The following is a 9,981-nucleotide window of genomic DNA, read 5'->3' as shown; positions in this document are numbered from 1 at the left end:
GATCACGTGATAAATTAATAATTGCGTATTGACATACTTTGGAGAAAAATTTTTAACTTTGATAGTTGGAAAAGAATTGTTGAATTGTTAGAAGTTCGTGGTGATTTAGACAAACTTTCCTCGTGAGGAATTAACAAATGGTCTCATAAAGTTGTTTATTTAGGTATTTGATAAAGGTAAGCGTCTTTGACCAAAACATTAGCGTTTTTCATCGAATTTTTGTTGTCATCAACTATAATTAATTTTATTATGAATTGATATTTGGTCCGAATTTTTCGCTGTTGAAATATGAGACTTTCTTATTAACTTTTAAACTCATATTGGCACGAATTTCAAAACCTCATTCTGGTTCAGATTTTTGAAATCCGTGTGGTTGCTGGACGTTAGTGCGAATATTTGACAAATATTTGTTGTAGTTTTATTTTTCCGTTTCAAACGAACGTAATACTTTAAGATATAACAGTAAAAATGTATTATTTTGTTGATATCCACCGAAATAAAGTAATTTGTTGTTAAAGAATGTAAAAGTACGCGGATATTTGGTATTAAAAGCGTTAATGCCTTCTTGGTTGGCAACTTTCAATAACAGTTATAACAGTGATGTATATTTAGCTAAAGCATAAATTACGAACTCATTTTGTTTTGTCTATGTTTCTCATAGGCTGTCTTTATAAATACTTGTTCGTGTTTTCCTAATTTCCCACTTTTTTTCGTTTTCAGTGCTACGAAAATGATTTGGGTACCTATCTCTATTGTCTTTTTGGCATTCGCATCGACAGGTAGCGTGTACAGATAATAATTCCCTAAACGAAAAGCCACTTTAAAGACTTGTCCTATGATTGTGTGAGTAGTTTAGTTTAATGTAAGTTTAATAAACATTTACAGGCAACACCCAGGAACAAAAACCACAGTTGATTACTACTGAAAATAGAGACTACTATGGTTACATAAAAGACTTTGAAGGATTTTCATGCCAGGCAAAAGGAACAAATCTCAAATACAGATGGCAACATAATGACCTTGTAGTGGATCCTGATTACATTCTCAAGTTTCCAAATACTAACACTTCAACTCTGAGACCTCTTATTCGAAATGTTGACAAAAGTTATAATGGTTTTTATCAGTGTTTTGTCAGCAACTCCATTGGGACCATCTTTGGACGCAAACACTTTGTACAGTTTACAAGTAAGTCAAGTTTCTTTGGTTTATATTTAATAGTGTTATGCAGTTATGCCTTCCATTTTTTTTAGAACTATCTATACAGTTAAATTTTTGTTCTTGTGTGAAGTTGTGATGGAAAGTTTGTTAGTATACTCAAGGAATTACAAGTAATTTTTAGTGAAAAGATTTTGTTCATTTTGCAGTTGTTGGTGAATTTTTTGAACGTCCTTCAAATATACCTTCTAATGTAAATGGTGAAGTGGGCTCACCATTTATGATAGATTGTCCACCTCATCAAGAAAGTCAACGGGTCACCTATAGATGGTGGTATGACGCTGATGGTGAAAGTTTACCATTACCTGTTAGCGAATATTATTTTGTTTTACAAAATGGAACATTGGTTTTTTCTATTCTCCGCGATACAGATGTTGACTTTATCAAAAATAATAATGGAATTTTTTGTCGAATCAGTGCCAAAGTTGACGTTGATCGTACTTCACGTGACAGTAAGAAAATTGTCATTGTAAAGACAACTACAGGTAGTGCTATATTTTCTTTAGGTAATATTATATCTACTTTAACTGGTACTAATTCTCTCTCAGCTAGTACATTGCTATCCCATTCAGGTTATACAATGTTCTTTCATGTTGCACCATATCCCTTATTGATCATACATAAACACCCTTCTATGTCTTTTTCTATCCTCATCAGCTAATTCATTGTTCTCTTAAGGTTATTTAAAAGTACCATAAAGAGGAGATGTTGTCATATTTAAGTATGGCACTCATGATAGTAAAAATACTGATGAAATGGTGGTTTTTTTATAGTTACATCAACACGAAGTAGACCAAACATAATAACAGACATTGAAAGTAAAACTATAGATATAAATACACAGTCTTTAACATTGAAGTGTTTTGCTGTGGGATAGTAAGTATAATATGTTAATATTTGTCAAGCGTCCGCTCGAGGGTTTAAATATTTTTGTTGATTTTAGTCCTCAGCCAACGTTAACTTGGTACAGTATTGATAGCATTGGCAATGCTGAAAGATTAATAACTAATGGAGGAGATTTCAGGCTTGCACGTTACAACCAGCATTTGACTATATCAAATGTGGCAGACGGTAAAGCTGGAAAATATCGATGTAAGGCAGGCAATTCTGAAGGAACAGCTGAGAAAGATGGACTGGTGACTGTTGCAGGTGCTTGGAAACTGTTTTTGGCTTTGAATTGTTTTAAGAAATTCACGATTCTTTTATTTTTTTCATTAATTTTGATAATCTTATGTTTGTAGAAAAACCTCAGTGGATGACAAATGGTCGGTTAAAAGATACAGAACCACCTCTCTACAGCCGTTTGACATGGTCCTGTGGTGCATTTGGTGGAGCAAGATATACTTGGTTCAAAGATGGAGTTGATTTGTCAGGAAAGTTAGTGAAATAAAATATTTATACCGTGTTATAAGAAAAAACTTTCTCAACCATGTTTAGTAATTAGTATCTTTGAATTAAACATTTTGCTTTTTCTGAGTAGGCTGCTTGTAGGTTCGTCCCAAAATCGTCTGACAATCATGAAGTATGCATATATTGACCCAACCCAAACTATCTTTTAATTTCAAAATTTGAATTGTGTGAATCATTGTGCTAGTAATTATTCATTGCTACAAATCACTTTGCTAGCAACCTGCGGCTGATGATGAAACATTAATGCACAAGTTTCTCTCTGCCAATTTTTGCAATCGGCACATCCCAACTAATGGTGCATAATTATGTTTTGAAAAATGATAAATTATCTGTGTTTTTTGTGTCTATTACAGTCTATTACTGAGGACATATTAAAGCTATCATTTTAATTAGATTTATTGGTTGAATGCCAATTTGTGTAGTTGCGTTTTACCAAAACTTAAACTGAAACCAGTTAAAGATGTTTGATTCGCAAAGTAAAGAATGCGATCATTTCAGTTCTATCTTTTATTGTGTATATATAGAACTGGAAGCGGTCGGATAGTCATAGATGATAGAAAAAACGAAGGAATATCTTACCTTACAATTACAAATGTGACAGACCTAGACAATGGAATGTATCAATGCACAGCAGCTAATGAACTGAATATTCTTTACTCCACTGCCCGATTAAAAGTATTTGGTATGTTTTTCATCTCTGAAATTTTGTTCGTTGTATTTTACAAAAATCATACCAGCAAGTAGTTGCGTTAATCTTACGTTAAAATTATCAGTAGGGATTGTTTTTTTGATTTTTTTTTGTTTTGTTTTGCTTTTAGAGAAGAAACCTGAATTTAGACAAGAAATGGGTCCTGTAACTCTAATTGAAAATACCACTGGTATCATTATATGTCCTGTTTTTGGTTCTCCTTTACCGAAAGTCACGTGGAAAAAGAATGACTTGATCGTTTTGAGGGATGGAGTGGGTGTTGTACGACCGGGCGCCGATAAATCCCGCTATACACTGAGTAGTAATCAATTCGATCTGTTGATCTCTAATGTGCGAAAAAGTGATGAAGGTTCATACAGTTGTCGTGCTGTGAATCGTCAAGGTTCTGTTGAAGGATTCAGTGTTGCAAAAGTCGGCAGTAAGTTTTTTTTTCATTCATGTGTGAGCAAAATTGTGTAAAAAAAGTGAGAAGTTCAATATTTTGATTGCGTACTCTTTAATTTGTGATTGCCCTGTTGTAATACAGCATTAATAAGAAACTGTGTTTAATAAATTGATGGTAACATTGTCGTGGAAATTTTGAAAATCTTACCAAGTGAGCATGCATGTAGAGATGGACTTATTTTGTCCCTTTCTATTTCATGATGTAGCTACTGTATCACTTTACCTTCCAAGATTTGCTTATGGCACCCCTTCACTGTCTATGATTGGCTTGCGTTTCACGAGTCCTTATCTCTATCAACCTCCCTTCTGTTGCAGTAAACACTCAATGTACGAGAATGTGACCATTTTTCTTCTTTCATATAGAGGGCATTTCATGGGTAAACGCTCCAGTAAGTAATGACAACGTTACCGTTACTCTCCGTTTTGAACTGGACTGTAAAGCAGAAGGCGACGATAGTTATGAAATCAAGTATCGTTGGTTACGTAATGGTTTACCGCTGCAATATAGCGCCCGTATTCACTGGGTGAAGGAAGCTTTCAGGCTGGTTATACTGGACGCAATAGTAAGTGGTAAACTGGAGTGATATCGCCTATGGCTCCCTTTAATTTTTAAATAAAGTAATTTTACTTTATTGTTTGTAATAACACAACTTGGTTGTATTTGATCCAAACTGAGCTCTCCGATAATTAAAGTGATATTTTGAACGTAGTTTATGAAAGAATCAACCGCCACTTTAACTTTGTTTTACTACGTGTCACGTGAATGTATGTTAATAATTTATCCTCATCAGGTGGATGACACTGGTACCTATACTTGTATTGCATCAGCAGAAACACCGCTGTACATTGAAAGGAGGAAAGATGTTGAGATCATTGTCAAAGGTACTGTACTATATGAATGATTTACACCTCTACTGTGTTCAATATTTATAAGCTTCTGTTTTCTATATTTATACATTAGACATAGTAAGTCGTTGGTAATGCGGAAGCATTATTGCAGTATAGACGATATATGTAGTTATTTCACAAAATAAATTATAACCAAAATTGTATACACGTGTATAAATGTCAATTTTATACTACATGTGATTTCGTTGACAGCACCTGCCAACCCCCCTGACATTGTTAGAGTCGAGGGCAGTTGTTGGGATAGAACTGCTAGTTTAACATGGCGAGTTGGAGCATTAAACAATGAAGAAGTTTATGCATACTTCATTGACTGGACGACTGCTTATGACCGCACTACGTGGACACGTCTTGTCAGAATTTCAGAATATGAAAACCTAAGGTCGTATACACTGGACTTTACTAAACTTCCAGCGTATTCACAAATATCCTTCAGAGTCTCCGTGTTCAACCGCATTGGAACAGGAGACACCAGTATCCCAACAAATCCCTCGGATTGCATCACTCGACCAGCTGGTAGGTTTTTATTGATTCTTTTTTAGTTGTCGCTCCAGAATCACTTCTTATTACTACGAATAACATTCACATTTTAAGGTTTTAATAAAGTGATTTTATTTTTATCAATAGCTCCATCGCGCTCACCTTCCGAAATTAAGGGTGTTCCAGGAAAGATAAATGAGTTGAGGCTGGAATGGATTGTAAGTTTTATTTCACATTTTAACTCGCAATGCTTTAAAAAAGTTTATTCAGATGAAGTTACCTTTTCTTAACAAATTCTCTTCATGTGGAAGACATGAATTGAGTCTGAACTATAACTGCTACCAAATGTAGACGTCTATACTTATGTCAGTACTATGCACGTGTCGTTGAATTAAAGTGTAACTGAAACGAACATTTAACAAAAAATTTATAACGTGTCATTTTTAGCCCGTACCACAGACTTATTGGGGAGGTCCTGGATTTAATTATACCGTTCAATGGCGTCGTCGTATGGCACAAAGAAATCGCGATGTTGGCTGGGAACAGTCTGATGTTATCACAGTTACCGACTTGGATGGAAACAACAGTTCTGTGACAGTAAAGAATCCTGGTAATAACGTTGAATGGGAGTTTAGAATTTTGGCTTCGAATGCCAAGGGTCAAGCACCAAGCTGGACCTACGGTTCCTCGTTCTCTGGTCAGAATGGTAGGCTTTCTTTAAATTTTTGCCGTTAGTTATATTTTGTGCACAGTTTGCTGGAGACGTATTGACTGTCCAATTTAAATTGTAGCTTTTGTCTTTTTTGTACCCATCCCTCTTTGGCTAACGATTATTCAATATTTGTCAATGTTTTGTTTCAATGCAATGACATGGGAATGCAATGGCAATGTTTTGCTTCAATTGCAATGGCAATAATTTGTTTCAAAAAAACAACACTTCATTGAACAGAATTGAACTGGATTATTTAGTTCTAGCAATTGTTGAAGAAGCCTATCAGAACGCTCGTAATGTACTCTTTATGTTGTACAAAGTGGTCACCTATGTCTTTTTTCTCTGTAACCTTAGCCCCAGATGTGAAACCAACGGGTCTTACTCCAGATCGAGTTACTGCAAGATCAGCAGACATTAGCTGGGGGCGAGTGACAGCAGAGGGAAATGGAACTATAAAAGGATACAAGGTAGAAATGGTTGAGTTTTTCATATTTACTATGTTGTTTAAAATGTATATCCTTGCATCTGGGAAAACTGAAGTTGAGTGAGATGTCTTGTTAAAAAGCAGAGGCGCAGCTGGTCTGTCTATGTTGCCAGCTCATCCTCGTCTGTTGATTCCAAAGCATTTCTTGTTTATTCTGTGGATCACGAGTGGATGCATTGTGGGAATTGGTTTTAGAATTTGTTCTTACTCCTTGAAATTTCGATGTGTTAAAAATTCAGTTTTGCTCGTCTAATTAAATGACGTTGTTTTAGCATTGACCCCCCATTCCATTTTTCAAAATTTCATTCTTACAACTTTGAGAGACTGAAAATATCCAACTTTATGTATTAAAATAATAATTTTTTCCGTCGAACTGAGCTCGTTTGAAGGTATCTATTTGAAAATCTAGTATTTGTGGCATTTCAATTTCCTATCTTCTGTGGTTACTTAACTTTTTATAAAATGTTACTATGACAACCTAATAATTGTTGCTTACAGATCCAATACTGGCAAGGTGGCATTGGTATGACTATTGAATACGATATGAACCCACCAAATCATACTATGATGGATCTCAAAAACATTGAGAAACAAGAAAAAGAGCTTATTGAACGTTACAGACAAAAACGCGATGTTGACGCGCTCGATAAAGCAACACGAAATCTTCGTAAAAGGGACACGAGAAAATCACAGGTAGCCAAAGCACTCACGAAACGTGATGTAAAAAGTTCAATAGTTGAACGATATTTGTCGAGCGTAGCACGTGTTCGAACGAAACGTGCGGACGAAGACGAAGATACAGAAAAAGAGGATCCCCTAGATCTTTGTTTCGATCCAAGTAAACCATGTTATCAAGATGCAAGAGATAAAGAATCGCAACTTATAAATTTGACACCATACAAAACTTATCATGTTCGCATTGCTGCATACAATAGCGGAGGACTGGGTCCTTGGTCTGATGAATTGATTTTTAACACAGCTGAAGCAGCCCCCGGTCCAGCTTATGCTGTCTTCACGTACCCATACGACAAATATTGTAAAATCACGTGGAAGGTACGTGTTCGTTCTATTGAGCAAATTTATTTTAGTATCTTGTATTTCTTTGCTCATCAAAAATATTGACTATATATGATGGTTTGGCGTCAAAATTTCTTCATTCTAGATCACTACCGCTACTAATCACTATAATTCTTGTTTCTTTATGCAGCGACCTCGTCATGAGAACGGTATAATTCGAGGTTATCAAATTTACGGTAAAGGAATAACTCGAACAAATGTTTCTTGGTATGGAAGAAGTTATATTATTTGGGGTTTAAGCCCTAATAATGTGTACGAGGCAAAGATTCGAGCAAGGACAAACACTGGGTGGGGTGTTCCCGTCTTCAGATGGTTTCAAACACACGCCGCAGGTAATTGATATTTTAAATTGAGCTCCCAGAAAACTTTTTTTTTGTTTTGTTGTTGCTGAATAAACAAGTCTTTACTCTATCAAGATTTTATTGCCAGTTTTCATTGCTACTAGTGATGAATAAACAATAGAGAACGTGATTAAAAAACAAAAGAAAAGAAGAGTATCTTACACGCTCTATCGTTTAACCCCCCAAAAACGCGTGCTTCTGCGTAAGGAGTATCGATAAATGGGAGGCTCCTATTTATGCATGTAAAAATCCGTAGAAAACAATGGATTTCAAAAGAACTTTCTTCGGTATAACATGCATATTATATTTTAAGTGTCCACACTCATCGACTTTCCTGCAGCCAAGAACTTGTGTATGAACTTATAAACAAGAAATTTTGGGCAATGATTTCTGTGATTTACTTCGCTCAAATTCTTGTCTCAATCAATGATGAAGTAATGTTTTTACATAGAAAAACCAGCCAAACCTCTCACGCCTGTGGTCGTGGATATGGTCAGGATGGTGCAAATGTGACCTTCTTGCTACCTAAACCCAAAAATCTACGGAAATTTGGCGGCGAGTTGGACGAAGAGCCATGGGAATTACGACCTGTAGGGGGCTTTGAAAATGAACACATTGGTGTCGGGGGGTACCCTGAGACATTTTTTGTTGTGTATCGTCGTAAGGGGAGCTCACGTTGGGAAACAACAGAAGAGAGACAGTTGTATGGTCCTCGTAGGCAGGCCTGGATTGTTATTGAAAATCTTGTGGCGGACACTTTGTACGAATTTGCTACGATTCCTAAAAATGAGAAAGGGCAAGGACCTCAGAGTGAATGGGCTGTTGGTTTGACTGGAGGAATTATTCGTATGTATCTCTAAATTATAGTGTTTATGCATTATGACATTTAATTCCTCGCTTGTGTGGGTTGGGACTGATGTTTCTGCTCTTTTACAAATTCAAAAGCCTCATAATCTTAATTCATTGTTTTACAGTGTATGATGAAAATATATGAAAAGCAGGACTACATGCTCTGTCACTGTCAGTGTTGTAATTTAGACTGTATCTTGTGATGATCAAACATCTTGAATATTTACAGCAAGAATCCAGAAATTTTATTGGTATCAGCGAGATTGGTTTGTGTCGCTTATTATTTTAACGTGTGCAGCGATGGCATTGTTTCTAGTCATTCTTTGTACGACATCTCATCTTAAAAAGATTTACTATGAAGGTATAGATTACCATTGCGTCTTGCATTGAGTAAATACAGTTATTCGTCTTTAATTCATCTTAAAGTTAAACCTTTTTTTTCAACGTTGTAAGGTGCTCCTAAACGACGTAAAGAAAGAATAAGACAGAAAATTTATGAACCGGAAGATGTTGATGGAGGTTTTCGTGATTTTACATTGAGGTCAGCCAGAAGGTAAGCAATGGAAAGATATCGTTATGTTGCCAGCAGACAACTATAGTTTTGGATAAAAAAACATGACGTATCTTCGTTGCAGTACAACTGTCGTGACCAACCAAAGCGATGCTCCTCCCCCATATTCGGACGTTGCCAGCTTAAGCAAACACTCAGCAGATGACGATGATGAAGATGACTCTGACGATGAAAAACATGAGTTAACTTACCCAGATGAGAAAAAAGTGCCTTTGGATGATCTTGATGATGACGATGAGAACACTTCATTGGCAACGTTTGTGTAAACAACTTGGAACAAGATAAGATGCTTTTATTGTCTGAAAACTGTGGACAACCACTTTTTGCACCTCTTCGTACATGTATTTTTTTCTTCACCTTGTTAACTGTCTAGTATTTTTAAGTATAATGGGCGTATGACCTGAGATTATGTTAATTTCATATCACCTTACGATTGTCCACGTCCATTAAAGGATTTTGCCCTTTTTAGTAGCATTTTCAAAGACAATTAAATACAACGCCTTTGTTTTTCTGATTTGCTCTTCAAAGCGGCGTGTAGTGATGTTTTATTTATAAAGCTTTGTCGTATTATCTTTATTGCAATGTTTACAGTGTACACTTTTGTAGCTGACTTACATATTTTATCATCGCAATAAACTTCTACATTGTATGTATCATTATTGTCCTATTTTTGCTTTATTAAAGAATAGTTGGAAATTTGTGAGTTTTCATCTTTTAAACTCAGAGTATACAATGTGTATATAGCTGTCGAGTTTTACTATTGCTAGAGCAATGGCAATAAAT

The 9,981-nt window shown here is 35.6% G+C and overlaps 1 protein-coding gene across 1 annotated transcript; it reads left to right on the top strand.

Annotated features, from left to right (window-relative positions):
- The first annotated feature begins 31 nt into the window (after positions 1-31).
- On the top strand, positions 32-9,894 carry LOC124435267 (fibronectin type III domain-containing protein-like). Its single transcript, XM_046985204.1, has 21 exons — positions 32-176; positions 721-779; positions 886-1,185; positions 1,365-1,700; positions 1,989-2,091; positions 2,159-2,364; positions 2,457-2,592; positions 3,150-3,307; positions 3,444-3,752; positions 4,142-4,341; positions 4,570-4,660; positions 4,880-5,200; positions 5,312-5,382; positions 5,612-5,870; positions 6,231-6,343; positions 6,859-7,413; positions 7,568-7,769; positions 8,214-8,624; positions 8,857-8,988; positions 9,081-9,180; positions 9,263-9,894. The coding sequence occupies exons 2-21, from the start codon at positions 731-733 to the stop codon at positions 9,462-9,464; spliced, it is 4,254 nt and encodes a 1,417-aa protein (XP_046841160.1). The 5' UTR covers positions 32-176; positions 721-730; the 3' UTR covers positions 9,465-9,894.
- The last annotated feature ends 87 nt before the right edge of the window (positions 9,895-9,981 follow it).

The sequence above is a fragment of the Xenia sp. Carnegie-2017 genome, unplaced genomic scaffold, assembly GCF_021976095.1.
Source record: "Xenia sp. Carnegie-2017 unplaced genomic scaffold, XeniaSp_v1 HiC_scaffold_14, whole genome shotgun sequence".
NCBI lineage: Eukaryota > Metazoa > Cnidaria > Anthozoa > Malacalcyonacea > Xeniidae > Xenia > Xenia sp. Carnegie-2017.
The sequence above is the reverse complement of the archived record's forward strand: the minus strand, read 5'-3'. Positions and strand labels throughout refer to the sequence as shown.